This window comes from Athalia rosae, chromosome 6 (genome assembly GCF_917208135.1).
Source record: "Athalia rosae chromosome 6, iyAthRosa1.1, whole genome shotgun sequence".
Taxonomy (NCBI): Eukaryota; Metazoa; Arthropoda; class Insecta; order Hymenoptera; family Athaliidae; genus Athalia; species Athalia rosae.
Genome location: NC_064031.1, coordinates 14,487,502 through 14,506,905, shown reverse-complemented (window position 1 = coordinate 14,506,905; position 19,404 = coordinate 14,487,502). Strand labels below are relative to the sequence as shown.

At 36.2% G+C, this 19,404-nt stretch overlaps 4 protein-coding genes across 9 annotated transcripts in view; 2 read left to right on the top strand and 2 right to left on the bottom strand.

Annotated features, from left to right (window-relative positions):
* Nucleotides 1-4,489, top strand: part of LOC105692159 (all trans-polyprenyl-diphosphate synthase PDSS1) — a 41,636-nt gene extending 37,147 nt beyond the window's left edge. For both annotated transcript variants that reach the window (XM_012411181.4, XM_048657640.1), the window contains one exon: nucleotides 44-4,489. In XM_012411181.4, the coding sequence (XP_012266604.2) occupies nucleotides 44-265 (222 nt within the window). In that variant the 3' untranslated portion in view covers nucleotides 266-4,489. The remainder of the gene's footprint in view (nucleotides 1-43) is intronic.
* On the bottom strand, nucleotides 3,795-7,858 carry LOC105692157 (trans-Golgi network integral membrane protein 2-like). 3 transcript variants are annotated; one of them, XM_012411177.3, is made up of 5 exons: nucleotides 6,534-7,857; nucleotides 6,425-6,457; nucleotides 6,136-6,317; nucleotides 5,492-5,654; nucleotides 3,795-5,389 (listed from the first exon to the last, which is right to left on the bottom strand). In XM_012411177.3, exons 1-4 carry the CDS (start codon nucleotides 7,642-7,644, stop codon nucleotides 5,505-5,507), a joined length of 1,476 nt encoding a protein of 491 aa, XP_012266600.2. In that variant the 5' UTR covers nucleotides 7,645-7,857; the 3' UTR covers nucleotides 3,795-5,389; nucleotides 5,492-5,504. The 3 variants fall into 3 exon arrangements, with proteins under 3 accessions (XP_012266600.2, XP_012266601.2, XP_025602322.2); XM_012411178.3 differs by having other exon boundaries at nucleotides 3,795-5,654; nucleotides 6,552-7,858; XM_025746537.2 differs by having other exon boundaries at nucleotides 3,795-5,654; nucleotides 6,534-7,856.
* An 87-nt stretch (nucleotides 7,859-7,945) lies between these two features.
* On the top strand, nucleotides 7,946-10,483 carry LOC105692158 (S-adenosylmethionine synthase-like). Of its 2 annotated transcripts, XM_012411180.4 has the most exons (3): nucleotides 7,946-8,165; nucleotides 8,441-9,099; nucleotides 9,175-10,483. In XM_012411180.4, exons 2-3 carry the CDS (start codon nucleotides 8,530-8,532, stop codon nucleotides 9,739-9,741), a joined length of 1,137 nt encoding a protein of 378 aa, XP_012266603.2. In that variant the 5' UTR covers nucleotides 7,946-8,165; nucleotides 8,441-8,529; the 3' UTR covers nucleotides 9,742-10,483. The 2 variants fall into 2 exon arrangements, with proteins under 2 accessions (XP_012266603.2, XP_020711612.2); XM_020855953.2 differs by having other exon boundaries at nucleotides 7,949-8,165; nucleotides 8,441-10,483.
* Nucleotides 10,484-11,107: 624 nt separating this feature from the next.
* Nucleotides 11,108-19,024, bottom strand: LOC105692156. 2 transcript variants are annotated; one of them, XM_012411173.4, is made up of 2 exons: nucleotides 15,973-19,024; nucleotides 11,108-15,313 (listed from the first exon to the last, which is right to left on the bottom strand). In XM_012411173.4, the coding sequence occupies exons 1-2, from the start codon at nucleotides 18,463-18,465 to the stop codon at nucleotides 13,661-13,663; spliced, it is 4,146 nt and encodes a 1,381-aa protein (XP_012266596.2). In that variant the 5' UTR covers nucleotides 18,466-19,024; the 3' UTR covers nucleotides 11,108-13,660. The 2 variants fall into 2 exon arrangements, with proteins under 2 accessions (XP_012266596.2, XP_012266597.2); XM_012411174.4 differs by having other exon boundaries at nucleotides 11,108-15,310.
* Nucleotides 19,025-19,404: the final 380 nt, after the last annotated feature.

Below are 19,404 nucleotides of genomic sequence, written 5' to 3'. Positions count from 1 at the left end.
TAATTTTCAGTAATCTGTGCATAACTTGATTCCTTTTTTCTAGTATCCAGAATTGAATCCAATGATTATGCGACGTTTCCAAGAGCCTGGAGATGTTGAAAAGGCCTTTGAGTTTGTCCATAAATCACAGGGTCTTGAACAAACTCGGTTCCTTGCAAAAAAGCATTGTGTTGAAGCAGTTCGTCTAGCACAGTCTTTGGCAGAAAGTCCTTATCAAAAAGGTCTCTTGGTAGTAAGTGATCTTGTTATCAATCGAATGAAGTAGCCCTCAATGAATTTTCTTGGAGACCAAACGAGTACAAAACTGCTGTCGTACTCTGCTGAGTCACGACCTTGAAAGTGGCCCTTAGGCACATAATCGGATTCAACTCAATATCGAGTCTTGAATCCCGAAAATTTCTTTCGGAAAGAAAGATCAATAGGACTAGACAAATGGACCTACGGGTCTTTATGAATGTATGTGTTGAACTGTGTGTAAGTGTGTTGCGTAAATGGTATTTTTTAAGTGTGCACTGACGAGTTTCAATAGATAACTTGATGAGCAGACGAAAAAGCGACTAGAGCTTTTTTTACTCAATATAGTCCGTGCAATAGGGGTAAAAATAGGGCTTTGCTTATTAATAATTCCCAATGAGATAATTTTTGGAATTAGAGTACGTCAAAACTTGATCAATTGAAAATGGATCACAGCCCAAAAATAATTATACTGGATGTTTAATACACGGTAGAATCTCCTATTTACTAGGCTATAATAAATTGAGATCAACGCAAACGTACATCGTGTAACAAGATTCAGGAAACTCGTCTGCTGGGGAAATTTAAAAGATACATTGAAGAATATACACATATATTACGGTGTTTCAGAGAGAACTATTTTTTTTTGTAATAGACTTAGAAGTTTTCTTTGGACTCAAAAAGATGCCGGTTAAAATTTCAGCTCTTAATATTAATACATTTCCCTCATCACACTTTTTCGTTTTCCATAAGATTAACATGGGAAAAATATTGTTTGTTGCTTTTGAATGTTATTACTCACCAACAAAGTAATTCTTGAAAAAAATCTTTCAAGAATTGAATAGTCCTCAAAATAAATCAATTTCCATTTTTGAGCTTAGTAGTTTGGCCACAAAAGTCCAATAATCATGAAATTTACCGTACATTCAACTTTGACCTCGAATAACTTTCGAACCTGTGCAGTCATCGAAAATGATTACGGACCTTTTTTGCAGAGCGTTCAACTCTCTATAAAAATATGTCTTCATCAAATCTGGACATTAATTTGTTGGTGAGTAAAAAAAATTGGAAACCAACAAACAGCATTTTTCCCATGTCAATCTTATAGAAAATAAAAAAGTGCGATGAGAGACATGTAAATATTAATATTAAGAGCTGAAATCTTAATTGGGATCTCTTCAAATTCAAAAGAAACTCTCGAGTCTATTGCCAAAAAAAAGAAAAGTTCTTTCTGAAACACCCTAATATAGGTATATGTGTACAATATGGGTAGTGCAGACGCTTAAAGTATTATTCAAAATTTTTCTTTGTGTTTTCTTTTTTTACTTTGTTATCAAATAGCCATTATGTCTATGCCATTCAGAAATGGCAAAACGTACCCATAACAAACAATCAGAAAGCTATGAATGAATTAATTAATAAACTGCCACGATTAAACGTGGGCCAAAGTGCCTGATTCGCTTTCTATTATTTCGTTGGTGTAACAAATGTACGAATGGTAATCAATGAATAACGATAATTATTTGTAAAGATTGTACCAGCGGGATCGTCCACCATTATGGACCGTCGGAGCATTACCTTATTTTTATTGTCGTACATATCGCTACCCTCCCAACTGTAAATATATGTAAAATTTAGAATAGCCCATAATTCACAGTTATGTAAAAATGAGAACGTAATAAGGTATTGACTTTTGTCGCATCGACTAAGTTCTATTGTTTAAGATGCTGAAGTTTAGAAAATTGCCTGGGAACGATCAACTCTTATAATCTTGAATTCGCGATCTTAATCAGCTTAGACACATCCAAGTAAAGTCTCGAGATCCATTCGGCACTAGGCTCTTAGACAAGTTAATTATCGTCACTGGCGATCTCTTATTGACTGAAAGTTCAATGATTATTACCTAGCTGGCACGTTTTTATGAAGATCGATTCAATTTTCAAGACCAAACATATGCTCTCAATTTCACCTGTGGGTTACATTGCGAACCCACCACATTTAAACACAATAATGACGTTAATCATTTGCCTGATAATTATTTTATCAAAGAAGTAGGGCTTATGTGAATGAATGTACCACATGGTACCACTGATCTCTATCTAAATCAAGATCAGTGGAATGTACATTTAGCAAAAAATAATGAATATTTATCTATTGCAGAAAACACTGTATGTAATATTTTTCAAATAAATATCTGATAATGCAGTTTACTAGATGCTGGACACAGAAATGCTCAAATGTAACTTATATTTATGATATGTTAACGTGCGTACGCTTAAATACGTGTTGATATATTTGTACATGTAAATACGTATGGTACTTGCGCGCAAGCATATATCAGAATTAATATAATATATAAATATTACAATAACGAACGCAAAATGTAATTATGATCAAATTTAGTGTAATCATTTGTTATTAATACTGAATAATTATATGAAGCGGAGGGATAAAAAAGTTTTAACGAAATAAAACCAACAAAAACAAACTTGGTAGTAGCTGCGAATGCAATTCTACCTATATTCGTACAGATGATGGGAAAAAAAGAAGTAAGTGATCTAAATGTTTAGTATTCACCATCAAACAGCTGAAATCTGCCCGTAGCTGTAGTTTAATCCCTTAGGACCCAGCTAAGGATGATGTTAAGCGTGGCACCAAGTGAAATTCACCACCTCTTCGATAATGATATTTGCCTATGAAAGTCTGCTAGATGTTTTGTTAGAATCGAAAAAATTGGGCTTCTGAAAAGTAAATATTGTACTTTGCACGATGCGTCTAATTCCGAAGGATTTTACAGAGAATTTTCGCTTATATTTTGTAAGATAGAATAACAAATCAACAATGATAATTCAGTACGCTTCATTATTGTCTTGAAGTTAATATCCGGTTGGATTTTCTGTTTGATACAACGAAATCGTTCAACTCTGGAGCACTAACAGTGATGCATAATATTCCTTTGATGCATGTTCGTACGTACAGTTCAGTCAGCAAGTGAAACCAGAATAGAGAGAACTATCAGTGGGTAGAAATCGAAGATGGTGATTGTGAAATTATGCTCAGAAAAATGAAGTGCAACAAATTGTACTTGACACGTTGATTCTGTTTGGATTATTTTGTTAACTCTGCACACATACTCCGTGTGCACTCCATTAAAAATGTACACACGCTGGAGTCACATAGTACCCCAGATTACACGTCTAGAATTAAAGTACATAAGCAAAGTAATAATAATGTAAATATTATACAAATTACGTATTGTAATATGTAAGATTCAAGTTAAGCTTGTAGATTCCGGAGCTGATTTAATAAGAAGAAAATCAGATATTCAATTAACTGAATCCCACAAAGAGGATATAACGAGTTCGTAAACTAATTATTGACATTGTGACATTGTAGTCCTGTATATATTAGTGATTAGCCCTTAAGTGTAACCCAGCTTTAAAGCTGGAGAACCCCCGTTTTCTTTTGGTTGTGGGTTTATCATTTTTATTACAATTATTAAGATGCGATGAAAATGCAATATTATAATTATTGTGTTGGGGAATTAAAACAACTTTGTATAATTATTAACTTTTTTTTTAATATAAACACTAAAAGAAAACATTCATTGTGTTGTTTTTACTTCATTATTGCTGATTTTTCATCACTGTTCTCAACTCTTCATTACAATCCTTAAATTCATCAACATTAATAGCACTTCTGACGATCAACAATAATGATCGAGTGCTTTTCAATGGACAAAGCTTTCAGACATTCATTATTCCAAAAGCGAATATCCGTCTCTATGGGGTAGCATCAAAACACCGCGAATTAACAATGAACACAAGATTAGTTAATCAGCTGAAAAGAGTCACTTTTAACTGTGAGAATTTTATTTCACCGGAATCAAGTGAATACCTATTCGCTATAAGACGAAAGTTCGGTTAATTTTGATACAGCTCACTTTATTAAGAACTTCGCGGATCTGAGATAAAAAATGCCAAGTTTGGACGCTTATGAAATACAGCATTCAACACGAGCCATTGATTGCGGTGTATTGATGCTATTCTATTATTCTCCTAATTGAAGATAAATAAAAAGAAATTATCGGTGAGCTTATTTTATCAGCTTGTAAAATGATGGATTGAACCGAAAACGATACAATAACGTAGACATAACACGAAGTTCAAAACAGTCCTCAACTATGATCCGAAAGATTGTTAAATAAACAATAGGTGTATCCAGTGTAATAAAATTTTATGTATATTTACATTCATCGCTGTCCGCATTATGAAATTTTTGATACCTAATATTTGTAATTACGGAGCTCTGATATGATGCTAATTAGCGCAGCAAGTTGAATGTCTACAAGATACTATATGTATTAATTAAAAAAATATAAATAAATTATTATTACCAAATATTGCTGATCTGTGATCAATAATGCGACCATTGTCCTCTTCTATCGAATGAAACAATTCTTCAATATCAAGTAATGTGAAAAAATTTATTTATTCCGAATAACGCTTTTATTATTATTATATTTCTATATATGTATGTAATTCATGTTGTAACAAGCATCGATTATATCAATGTAATATCTCAACGATGCCCGGCTTTCAACATGAGCGTTGTGCAATGTCACCGGAAACATTATATTTGTCTAATTCCAGGTATCAAATAGGCGAATTAAAACCTCATTGTCACTGCAAAAGTCAGACGATCAGATCCGCATAAAAAATGCTATAATATCGCTGTATGCTTACTTCTTTTTACTAATATTGACAGTGATATCATTATGAAGACTTAAACGCTACATTCAAAATTGTAGCAATTCCACAACCCGTCACAATCAACCGAAAAGTTGTTAGTACAATAAATTCTTATAAGTATACGCGATCGCGTGTCTATAAAATTATACTGCCTCGGTATGGGTTGAAAAAAAATAACGGCATAAAAAATATCAATTGAATATATAACTGGAGGTAAATGTTTGACAGATTGCTAACATGATTACCTTTTTGGAACAACTAATTTCCAGCCAGATCATCGGGGATCAAAAAATAAACTCTCTCCCGGTCAAAATATCATTTACTTAGAGGTGTTTTTGCCGGGTAATAATGTGCATCAGATAAATCGGAATCAAAGACTATCTGAGTTGCAATAAAGTCAGATGCTGCAAGTCAAGCCAAGACAATTAACCTTGATTCAAGGGACTATGGTACAAGAATCTGACGGATGATGCTAATTATGTTTCATAATCATTACGCATACTCACACGCACTTCAGAATCAGTATATGACATGAGTAACATTGGAATTACATTGTGAAGTAACCGCTTCTTCCAGGGTACAGTCAAGCTTCCGGTACCCTGCTGTATTTGGCCTTCTTCTGCCTCGTTCTCCTCGCGACTTTCTACCTTCCAAGACAATTGCCATTATCTGAAAATTGTGCAACGCTAGTCAATATTTAGAAGATGTGACATTAATGTGTTTTACATTTGCCTATATAGATCACAAGAGGCGTGTCTGTTAACCAGTTAATGCTTTTTGAACTTATGAAAATTGTTTCTTATGTAACCGGGACTTCACGATTTTTAGAAATTCATGGGTTCAGTTTTTCCATCATAGTAAGTAATAGAAGATATTAACTGGACCTGAAATTTTGAACATTTATTCAATGGAAAATTTTGAACAAAATAACCGGCACAACACTTGTTCAACCAATATAAATTGTCAAATTGTGAAATCATCGGAACAGACTTTTAATTTTGGGCCTCAAATTTAGTTACATTTGAAGTGAACGAATAGGTGTATTATGAACCATGTTTTTTCGAATGTTTGTCCAAATAAATGTTTGGAATTTCAGGTACAGGGTGTAAAAGAATCAACTCATGGTGATACATTGGGAATATTATCTCACCTTCTTTTTGTTGTGGTATCCCACCCATCCCATAAGACATACAAGGGATAAAACCATGAAATAAACAAAAAAATGAGATTCATCTTCTTCCAAATTCATGCCTCCTGGACTATATCGGAGGTGTTTTTCGTTAAGGTCTTTTATTTCTGGTGGTTCTGGTAGATTTGACTGGACCGAAGTATCTATGGTTCAAAAATATGCAATATTGATGTAAGCCTGATTTTGCAAGCTTCAGTGATCTAGGAAACTTAGTAGTGACAACTGGAAATAGAAGAATGTAAAAATATACCTTTCAGAAGTTCATTAGGATCCTCATCTCCATCTATTAAAAATATGAATTTATATTATTGGAAACACAGTACAAACATCTCTAAAAAAAATTTGTATTTTTGATCTACCATAATTCTGATCCTTACTACCATCCAGTGCACCATCATCATCGTAATTCTGGTCTGTATCTACATTTCCTGGCTTTGAGGCTTCCATAGTTTTATCCACTGACAAAGGACTACTTGAAGTCTGGGACTTTGCATCAGATGTTGGTTTATCTATGACTTTGTTTATGTTAATTATATTCAAACCTTTGTTATCATTCGGTGCATTTGCACCTGAACCTTTTGATTTTGGCAGAATTGTGTCTAAAACCTCTAATTTCTGTGGTTTTGTCACAGGTACAGGTATCTCCTCGACATTATTCAATGTTGAAGCTATGTTACTGCCATGCTGAGTTTTACTATTATTTGCCATTGAAACTTCATGAGTTTTTGGGGCTAGTTGCACAGTTGCACCTATTGTTGCGCCACCAGCATTTGACATTTTATTGTTAGATAACGAGGCGTTAGGGTGATTGTTGAAATTTTCTGAGTGGCTAGAGTCGACCATATTTTTAGGTTGCGGTTCATTAGCCTGGGCTTTGTCACTGGTTATCATTTCGGAAGTTACCTGAGTATTGCCTGGGTTTTCAGGTACTGCGAGATTAACTAGAAGTTGATTCACCCATGATAACACGGAGCACAGCGGTTTAACTTCCATCTTCAAATCCTTCATACCCTTCATAAACAAGCATAGGGTAGGACAAATGGTGGGTAACCGATCATTTAGTTCACCAACATTGCGATATGCCTCACCCGAACTAATAGCTGACTTGTATTGTGAACTTCTAATAACCTCAGATAATTGGTTACAAAATTGTTCTACATAACTGTCATGCTCTAGCGATTTGCTTATTTCACTATCGAATTCTTTCTCATTTTTTGGGAGAACATCCATGTTAGAAGTAGTGATTGATTGACAAATTCTATTTGCAGTGTAGTATATTGCTGAACATAAATAGATTGAATGATTTGATTGTTCGCAAGTGCCTGCATATTTAGAATTGATAATATTCAGTAGGTCACATTTTGGTTTTGGATTAATCTTTGTATCGGAGGAATTCACCGATACGGCTGATATGCCGTCAATTGTGGTTAAGCAAACGTAAATAAAGAATCCGTAAGTAATTACGTTCATTTTTTAATTATTTGATCTTGTATTATGATACCATTTAATCACGTTCCGTATCGTTCATAGGTTGGATCATGCTCCCACACAAATAAATCTACAAAACTATGCTTCGTTGGAACTTGTCATGAGCCTGACGTTCTTTGGAAAAAACCACTTGGAAATTTTTGATTTTGACAACGCTTGAGAAAACGGCAAATGAACTACCGTAACAACAGCATACGTGAGCGTCGTGAGCACTAATATAATTGTGAAAACCCCCTCATCTCTCCTTGGCTTATGTGTCTTCTGCTGTCGGCAGAGGCGCCGAAAGCGCTGATGGATCCCAAGATGGTGTAATTGTGCGGTGATTTGATTCGTTATTTTGGTGAACGTACGGTGAACCGATACCCGTTCAAAATCGAACGTACGTGCTACAGACTCAGAAATTAACAGATTTTATTCAACAGTTCTTAGCTACCTACTAAAAGTGTTGTCCTTACCTGGCATATAAGATTTTATTTCATTACTCTACATGCTGATCAATAAAGGTATGTCTGGACCTACCTTCTATAGGACAATTACTATTTTTTCACAAGATCACTTGTTACCTCCAAGCCGAAGTTCTTTCGCATTTTTTTTCAACTTCAAGCCAATGTATTTAGACTTTTCAAGCCAACTAGTTATATAATTGTACCTGTAACATAATCTACCTGTAATTTGGCTATGCGTGAACCATAAATTTAGAACTACATGTCATTAAATCAACTCAACGATTATCGGAACAGGTGGATTTTTATATCTCATGGCGTCAACTTCTTTCCAGAGTACATTCAGCGGTGTGGTTAAATCACGTCTTGTGTAGTGTAATACTACAGAGCTGATTGTTGGCTGACACACACAATTCCTACCAAGATGCCCGAAACGTCTCACCTGAACAGCTGCACTTTTGGGAACATGCCTCCTGAGCTCCAGCAGGGTACTATCTTTCTTTTCACCTCAGAGTCAGTAGGAGAAGGACATCCGGATAAAATGTGCGACCAGATCAGCGATGCTATTTTAGATGCACATTTGCGGCAAGACCCAAATGCCAAAGTTGCTTGTGAAACAGTTACTAAAACTGGAATGATCTTACTCTGCGGAGAAATCACCTCAAAGGCAGTAGTAAACTACCAGGAAATTGTAAGGGAGACGGTGAAACACATTGGGTACGACGATTCATCAAAAGGTTTCGACTACAAACTTTGCAATGTACTATTAGCCCTTGACGCCCAATCACCAAACATTGCAGCAGGGGTTCATGAGAATCGTAACGATGAGGAAGTTGGTGCAGGTGATCAGGGTTTGATGTTCGGTTACGCTACTGATGAAACAGAAGAATGTATGCCTCTCACTGTTGTTCTCGCTCACCGATTGAATCAGAGAATTGCTGAACTCAGACGCAGTGAGGACTTATGGTGGGCACGCCCAGACTCGAAGACCCAGGTAACGTGTGAATATACTATGGATCAGGGAGCCTGTGTTCCTAACAGAGTTCATACAGTGGTCGTATCACTCCAGCATAGTGAGAAAATTACTCTTGATGAACTGCGTAAGGCCATTATGGAAAAAGTCATCAAGACTGTCATTCCTGCTAAGTACCTCGATGAAAGCACAGTTTACCATATAAATCCATGCGGGTTATTCATCATAGGTGGACCACAAAGTGATGCTGGTCTAACTGGTCGGAAAATCATTGTAGATACTTATGGTGGATGGGGAGCTCATGGTGGTGGGGCATTCTCTGGTAAAGACTTCACAAAAGTCGATCGCTCTGCCGCATATGCTGCAAGGTGGGTTGCAAAGTCCCTTGTGAAAGCTGGTCTATGCAGACGCTGCTTAGTGCAAGTTTCATATGCAATCGGTGTTGCAGAGCCTCTCTCTATCACAGTTTTTGACTATGGCACATCTAAGCTGTCACAGCACAAACTTTTGTCTATTGTGAAAAAAAATTTCGATTTACGGCCTGGTAAAATAGTCAAGGCCCTAAACCTTCGTAATCCAATATATCAACAGACTAGTACTTATGGACACTTTGGTAGAGAGGATTTTAGTTGGGAACAGCCAAAGACTTTGATCCTAGATTGATAAATTGATGAACTTAGAACTTATTGATTACCACTGTGAAACCATTAGATTTAATAACTTGTCTCATGTCCGTGTGTTTTCCTCAACAACAAGTGAAGTCTGCTGATCCTTTTTCATGGTGAATAGGCATGATACTATCACCTGACAATGAGAAATATGGTATTGGAAACTCGATCAGAATAGTTTCAGAATCTCAGTATTCATGAATATCAGGTGAATATCACAGAAAAAGCTCTGGAACTCTCTGAATTTAAAATTAGTCTGAAGTCGAAACCAATGAGCCTTCAATTAGTAATGGGCTATACAGTGTTCTTTTAATCGATCTATGTGTTAGTATAAAATACGTAATACGAGGCATCTGAACTAAAAATAATTGATTATAATTTATAGTACTAGCAATGTAGATATATTATTTATGCTAGTTTCATAGACAACATTTTATATTCAGGCAGCTTCAGTCATTGCGCTTAGGTTTAAGAAGACAAATATTTTAATACAATCTCTTGCCGGATTAATGGTAAAATTACTTTTACTGTATAACTGTAATAATTTTATTCTAGTTTTATTCTTTTACTCAGGATGAATCGATTTTTTTTATTGGAACTTTAGGTTTACCCAACGAGGAAAACTCAACTAACGTTTGATTATAAAAATAAAACAAAAAATAATTTATCGCGCCAAATACATGCGCAAATTGCATAGTTATAATTCCGAATAAAGAGATTATTAACTATATTCTACAGATTATTTGTTCATATTTATTTACATTTTGTGACCTTCTACTGGCATTCAGTTACAACTTTCCCACTTCCCGAGAATTTCAATTCAGCATCCAAGTCAATTCGTTTTAAAATTGAGCTTGGTATCTCCCATTTTCCACATGCTCACATTGACCAGAAGCTTTACCAGAAGGTAGCAGGGTCGCTGTGCCTGATTTTTGGCAAGAGAACATATAAGGAAATCATCAGCATAGCATATTGATCGGCAACAGTTTGCCATTAAATGAATCAGAATTATGACCAACCGATTCTTTGTAGCAAATCCTGTAGCCATACTAAAGTTGACACTTTTGCAGTAGTATCGGCCAATGCTAAAACGAAAACTTGTAATCCAACATTGAAATTTTCACATTATAAGTTTTTTTGCAAGATTAATTTTGTTTGTTTGGACAAGGTTTAGATGATCTAATTCGGAAATACTTGATCAATGGATTGAAATTAGGAGTAATTGTTAATGTTTGTAATTGCAGTTACATGATATGACAATTGGGTGAAATGTTGTTCTTATGTTAGAAAGGAATTAATTTGTAGATCAATTAATGTTGAAGAAAAAATTTATCAGATAGAGAATCAACGTAAAAAACTTATTTAAAAAAAGGTACCTTAATACATAACTTTTATTAAGGTATACACATGCTGATTTATTATTTGTTTAATGATAATAATTATCCTATCTTTATCTGCGTATAGCATCATTCAAGTTCCATACAATGTTCATTTGCCAGATGATTGATTGGCCCTATTATAAAATATAATTGATATACATATTTACAATATATACAGTACTGCGTCTATCACTGACGCACATGCTGCTTAGCTACACAATTGCACATTTGGATGACGATGATGTTGGTTATAGGTGGGTTCTCTTATGATCTGCCTGTGATACTAGTATAAACTATGCAACAAAGATCAAATATTTATCCCCTAACGTGACAATTGTAAAAAATTGCAGGGGCTTGGTTTTAACAGTTTGTGTGTACTGATAAACTTGATGAAAATTCCAGTAATACCTCATGCTTCTGAGTTCCTGTTCAAATGGAACAAAATCACCTCAAAAATCACCAATGACCATTGAAAACAGAGTTTGAAACGTTAAAAATGCTGTTGAATTGTCCATACTAATTAATAAGTACAATTATTGCACGCACCTAGTCACAGTCCCACAATTTATACAGGATTTATTTTGTACACTTTCACTACAATAATTGCTTATAACATGACTTGCCTTTAAAGGCACAATCAACGCTAAACCCAGGCAGTTTGAAATTTAACTTCAAGTTACTCCTGTCAATTATTTTTCTGTTTCATCATACCCAGTAAGGCCGTTTTTGACAAATTCAAACTATATAATAAATTGCTTCTTGTCACATGTGCTACAATCCTCCTGTTGAACTGAGATCGATATCTTACATTTTAAAGCTTCCGCAGCCAGACTTTTCATGACTTCTTCAATATATAAAACCTACATGTAATAGCTCAGCTGGTGATCCCATGATTACCTTATAGGAGTTGTTACAGAGCATCACACAGAAAATCTAATTTTCTTTTAAAATCGATCTAATTTTCACGTCAAACAAAAGTAAGCCTACATTTTTATATCGAGGAGTAAGTTGAAGCACCAACATCGATCAGTCTTGGTATTAAAAACTACCAATAAAAATCATCTTAATCATTGCAAAATATATAAATATAGAAGAATAACAACTAAGATTCGTAACTATTGTCTAATAGTTAAATATTAATAATAGTAAATAATAGACCCTGTGTACGGATCGTACACAACCGAATACAGGCCTTTCACACTTAGTACACTGGACACTGACGCGCAAACTTGCAATATACACTCTTTATGTAAAATAGTTCCTTGTAAAAAAAAAAAAAAACCACTTACAACGATTGACACATAAAAGAGTTTCAATAATTATTTAATATTAATCGGTTAATTAGATTTATGAATAATAATCAATTACTATTAGTTGGCAAACGTGTTTCACTGTGTAGCCCTCATTCTATTGTAGGGCTACTTGAGTCTCTGAGACACCGATAATAGTTAACATTTGTTAACAAGAAGTATTATTTTATTTTCATTTTTTTAAGTAGTTAGGGTCTTAAGTCACTGGACCTACGAAACTAGACTGTCGGATCATAACGTAATAACAAATAAAACTGTTCTATCTAACAATAAGGATACTACAATCAATTATCGAGTTTGTCTGTTCAATGTTATAAAAAAATTTTACAAACTAATGTTAACTAAAACCCGAATTTCCTGCAAACCTCTGAACTACCAGCAAACACTGGTGAGAAAAAACCCAGTTGTCATATCATTTTAAAGTATTCCCAGGCTCCCGGACAATGCTGTTCTGCTAACAATGACAAATCTGATCAAAATTTTTTCCTACTAAAACGAATTGATAATTTCAATGTGGTTGTGTCAGACGAATTGAAATGAAGTTCATGCAATGTATCACAGATATCCACGCTAGCTTGCTAGTCTTTACTAGCTTGCGATGCAAATTTCTCACAGTAAGAAATAACTCGTAAAATTTCAAAAGACATCAATAATCCAGATTATTAAAACAAAAACAAAACCAATTTACTAGAAGGATATTGCCTTTAAGTTTTAAGTTTTGAAAGTCGATTAAATTCATCTGATAAAAATCACCTAAGTTTTGAATGTACATTAAGACTGTTTCTTGGCAGGGTCCAACATATTTACTTTGAAATTTGTTTCTTTGCCCAAAAAATTAGATAGTCACAGTAAAAACGTAAACAGCAATTCATCATCAACTTGTAACTTGAAGTCACAAAGTTTGGAATGATTACAAAATTGGAAATGATTTGCATTTTGTCACATCCAAAACTGGAATAACGAAACGTGCACTGGGCAGCCACACTACAGGGTTGTCAAATCAAAGTTCATGGAACTCAGTTGATGGTGCACAAAGAAACAAATATCTTGTTATACCAGGAACTCACACTAAATAGCCCTAGCGAATGCCAAAACGTAAACTAATTACGTTCAATAACTCTCACAAACTATACGTTGATCCAAACGTTAAATAAATAAAATAGACCCAGCGCTTTAGACCATCAGACGTAGCGTAACATCGTTTCAAAGTTGGACCTTGGGTCCTTTAATTTTCTGTATTTACAGGTTCCCTTGCGTGATGAATTCTTACGTGTTTATTGTGATTTGACTTGGTACTACTCGACTTACCACAGATATGACATGTGTAGGGTCTGGCACCTGAATGTACTCGTAAATGTTCTTTGAGGTAATAAGATCGGTGAAAAGTCTTGTTGCAAATGTCACATGTGTACGACTTATTTTCTTCGTGTTCTTTGACATGTCGTAGGCAGTTGTATTTCCGAATGAATTGTGCCCCACAGTAGTTACACGTATAAGGTCGAACGTTTCTGTGAGAGTTCATATGTGCCGTATAGTCGCTGTGACGATAAAATGCAGCGCTGCACTGATTGCATTTGAAAGGTTTGGTACTACGTGCAGCATGAGTCCATTTGTGCAACTGTAAATTCCATTTTGTGCTAAACGCTTTTGAACAAACTTGGCACTCGTAAGGTCTCTCTCCATTGTGAACGCGCATATGAACCGCCAAAGATGAGCGTAAATAAATACACTTACAAATAGGGCACTCGACATTTTCGTTTTCTCTCTGCGCATCAGGAACAAATCTCCTGTTATGAGCTCTTCTCATGTGTCTCGTCAGACTGGCCATATGAATAAATCTTTCGTTACAATAAGTGCACGCTTTAGGTTTTTCATCATGAGTTTCTTTATGCCAAGCTAATTTTTTCTTTGTGTGGAATACTTCCCCGCAGTGACATATGTAATCCTTTAATTTTTTCTTGATGTTGAGATGGTGACGATTTTTGTGTTGAGTCAAGTTAGAATAGCGTCGGAAAGTTTCGTTACATAAGTTGCATTTCACTGGGGCATTACCGGTATGCCCGTTCGTATGTTCATCCAGCTTTTGCTTGGTAAGGAATGCCTTGTCACAGACTGTGCAGGGAAAAGGCTTGATTCCCAGATGTCGTTTCATGTGTAGTTTGAAGTTTTGTTTTCTGTAAAAATATTTGCCGCATTGCCCACATTCTAATGGATGAATCTTCAAGTGTGAATTATACAAAACAACAGATGCAAATTCTTCATGGCACGTTTGACACTTAGCGGTTTCCCTTACTCTCTTATTACTTTCCGAAACATGTACCCGTCTATGATGAATCTGAAGTGATTTCTCACTACTAAATAGTTGCCCACAAATTGGACAGGAGATTTCAATGGATGTGGGAACAATTAAGTTATCCATTTTTCTATCAACCTCCAACTTTGTTAGATCAGGGGGATGATGCGCTGGTTGCAGCTGGTGCAGAAGAGGCTGTTGCCCATGCAATCCAGGAACAAAAAGATCGTCGAATACATTCATTCGTCCATCTAATAACTTTATATCTTTAACTTCAGGCTGTTCCATTGGGTCTCTACTGCTACTTGGGCCTGCTTCTTTATGGACAGTGCTGGTGTGTACTCGGCGCTCTTTTGGACAATCAAAAATTTCTGAACAATGCGGACATTTGAAGTATCGCTTAGTCGGAGTCTTTCTGTCACGGTCCAGAAACAGGCTGGAAGTGAAGTGAGTTGCCAATGATCGACTGTCCAAGAGAGGTCCTCCAATTTCATTGTCAGATCCTTCTGATTCTTCCCAACTCTCACGAGCCATTAGATCATAAGACGTAGACATCCGGGATGACTCCTGACCCATGTATAACTGCTAACAAAACATACTTACTAGAAAATTTTGAAAAAAATTAACATACGACAATTTTACTGATCAGTAAGTCAAAATCATATTTAAAAAATACACAAGTCACCTGTTCTTCCATAAACAAAATGAACAGATATATTAAAAAGGCAAGTCATTAAACGTAAATTGCATTAACTTGAACGACACCATATTATTATTACTTGCAGAATTAGTATCAAAAAGATAGTTTAATAACAATCGCAATAATTAGTAAATCGCTTCGAAGCTTCATAAATAAAATCTGCTGTGCAATGTTCTTCAAAATGCTTTATGGAACGACACAATTCTTCCAATTATAATCTTGTGCTCAATAACTGAGGATCCCCCAAGTTTTTGTAGAAATAACATTAGTACGAAGTGAATAATACATTTGTGTAGTAACAATCAAGCATATCTACTACTATTGCTTATAAAAATATTTTATACATTCCCTGGACCCAAATAAAATTCCAGGACATTAAGTGAAAAGAAAGATTTTCACCAGGACTCTAATTTTCATTGAGCTGCACTCAATTTTGACTACCTTCATACTTGTTGATGATATGGAAATGTCAACTAATTCGATATTACATAAAAGCTTGAGTAAAAAATGATAAATACATCACCGAACTCTGATTTTTACTAACCTGCCAGGCAGAAGGTTCATGGCATCCATTACTTTCCTGTTCGGACAACTCTCCCCTGGGAGGCATAATCTCGTCTGCCCTCATATTGACGCTTTTGATCTCTTCGTCTGCCTCTAACCCACCCTCACTGCTAGCCATTGACTGACGACTGGTTGCACTTACAGCTTTCTGAGAAGATTCACTGATAAATGTGCTTGGAACTAAAATCTGGAGTCCGTCAAATTCAAGTATGTTCATGGGTCCTGGATGTGCATCTTCATTGATATTTAATAACTCTGTACTTGGTTTCTGCACAACGGATTTGACTGATTGGAAATTTTTAGATTCTGTACTTGTTGTGGGTTCCGATGGCTCAGACAAGTTTAGAAGACGGTCGGTATGCTGGTGGTTGGTTATTGGATAGGATTCATGAATCGTCACAGATTTCTGTGAATGATGATTAATGGAAAAGGAGGCTAAATTTTCCGTAATCACAGATTGGTGGTAAACATGATTTGGTTGTAGTTTTTGAGAAATATTTTTTAAATTTTCAATTAGCTCTGCTTCCCTCTGGAGTTGCGAACAATCAATGGGATCTTTTTCAGTCTCTGGGTCTATTGTCTCATCTGCATCTTCCTCCGCGCAAAGGCTATTTGTGTCCATGCGATGAAATGAATGCATTGAAGCAGGTGAACAGGGTTTACTGAGATCCGTGCGGACTCTAAGACCAGAGATTCCACTTATGGTAGACAAAGGAGTATGAGATCTTACACATTCGGTACCTTCGTTGTTTTTCGTAAATGGAGTATGAGGGCTAGTAATTTCTTCTATTTCCATGTCTTCTTCATCAAAATTGTCCTCATTTTCACGCTTTTCATTGAAATCTTCTTCGTCCTCATCCAACAGTGTTGTCGCCTCAAATCCAATGGGATAAGAACTGAGGTTTTCATTGGACCCCATTTCCGAACGTACAGAATAAGTTCTGTATCTACTCAAACCTCTCCGGGTAGCCGGCGAAGCAGGTGCAGATATACTATTTTTGTAAATATACAAAAAATATGTATCTTCTTCTTGACCAAGAGCCATACCAGAATCTACATGTACTGATTTGTTGTCATCTTCATTGTCTGTGTTATCATCTTCTTCAACACTTCCCTCCACCTCTAGAGTTTTCTGGCTGCACCTCTGCAAGTCTAAACTAGTGGCTGAGGTTTCTTGAATCACGCTCATCTCTCTGTCACCTTTAGCTGCTTCTTGATCGCAGCTTTTCTGTATCAGCTCTTCAGACCTTGCTTCTTTGTTTTTCAAGCTATCAACATTGAATTCTGTTTCCATTATAGTAATTAAAAAACGTTCTAACTGTTCGACTTCTGGTTGTTCATCACAATTCTTTGGTCGCTCAGCTGGTATGTTTTGTCCAACAACTGGAAGAGTGTCTTGATGATCTTTTTCAGGTAATTTTCTGTTATCCACTTCACAGGTTTCTCTTGCTGCACTGATTTTTTGCGTCACAGATTCACTGTCTCGTTCTCTCTTAGCATTTACATCAAAGTTTCTATCAAACTGCTCACTGTGTTGAGTTTGCATGTGTTCATACTGCATAGGTACTTGTTGTGCGATGGTTGGTTCTTCATCCACAATGTCTGGTAATACACTTTCAGACTTATGATCATCAACTTCACCGCAGTCTTCATTCATAGATATATTTTGTACAATATGTTGGTATTCAATTCTACCACCACAGTCATCCTGAGTGATGGAATCCTGCTGAATCTGTTGTGTTTGATGTTGAACCTGGTTTTGATTGTCTTGGGTTGGCTCAGTTTGGTTTATGCCTACTCCTGATTCTTGCAACATTGGCATTGACACCATTGGCATCTCCATGTTAGGTAAAACTTGATCTGGCTCTGCTTCTGTTTCGATTTCCGGTAGAATTTGTTTAGGTTCCAGATCGGCGGTAGTTAAACTGGGAGGAACAATATTACTTCGGCCGTTGGTATCGCTGGCAACAGAGACCATCGGTCTACTTCTCGGAGTAGAAGGAAGGTTTGATATAGGTGCAATCATTTGAACAGCAGGTATTTGTTGTTGCTGATACATGCTGTAGGGGTTGTATAACATCTGCATCATTTGATTTGCCTGAGGTGCCATGGCGTACTGTGGTATCATCATTGTACCATTGTTAACAAATTGCTGATAACTAAATGAGGCAAACTGAGGCGACATCATCGAGGCAACTGGAGGACATTCAAATACTGGTCCCACAGGGTACGGAGATTGAGAAGCCACAGGATTCTGTGGTGTTTGAATGGGATTATGCGGTGGCGTAGCTGGTAGTTGAGAAATGTTTAAATGAGAAGAGGCATGCGGCGAACTGGCCTTTATCAGAGCTTCTATCACCTGCTCCTTGGGGTGTGTATCTAAATGCTTTTGCAAGCTGATACCCTCCCGCAAATACAAGGTGCAAACGGGGCAGGCAACAGCCCCTGTACCCATGCTACTTCCCAGCTCCATTGTGTAGGTAGTGATAAATAATTTTCCTCTCTTTGTTCGTGAGTTTTATTTCAGGTAATATACGTTACGTTGCTATTGGCAGAGAGCAGCGAAACGTACGACGGATGATTAACTCCGTCGCGGACAAGGAACTGCGGGAACAAGGAACGAAATGCAACGCACCGGACGATCATACACACAAACACAACACTAGCTACGAACCACCGTCGTAACGAGAGTTTTTACCTCCCGTTCTCTTAATATTTAAACTACTTTTCTATGATCGCGATTAATACTATCAACATATTGCCTTTCATCAGGCTTTTGATAATATTATATGATTATTTTTCGATGTCCGTACGGACTGTGCCCCAAAAATATCGACGTCCATGGCTGCCTAGTTGCTCGGTCGTGTGCGTTACAGCCAGCACAGCACTTGTGCGGGCAAATCGATATCCTATTAATTCACCAGCCTCCCTGCTACTCGTTAAACTACACCTGCCTTTAACTTGATTCTTTACTTTATATTACACGGTTGAACACTTTGTTTTATCATAATAATTTGACTTGTTTTTTAAACATTTATTATCAAAGGGACATGTTTTTCGTACAGTTACGGCCCAAAAACACAACAGATAACAGCTACTAGCAATATTCCAACCAGGAATGAGAGCGACAAGAAAATTATTCCACGAGCTGAGCGCCACCCTGACGACTATTTACCACTGCCGTCTACATCCTCATATTCAAACACCTGTTCCATTTCTATACCTGTTCTATCCTCTCTTTTCTCCTTTTTTCAATCGCAATCGACAATTCATTAATGGAAGATTCGAATTGTACGTACCACATTAAATTCTACGCCTAATTTCTCATTTCTCTTCATAAATCATTCATTCACCATTTGTTAACATCTGCATCAAATTTCATCCCTAATATTCTGTTCATCAGAATCAAAGA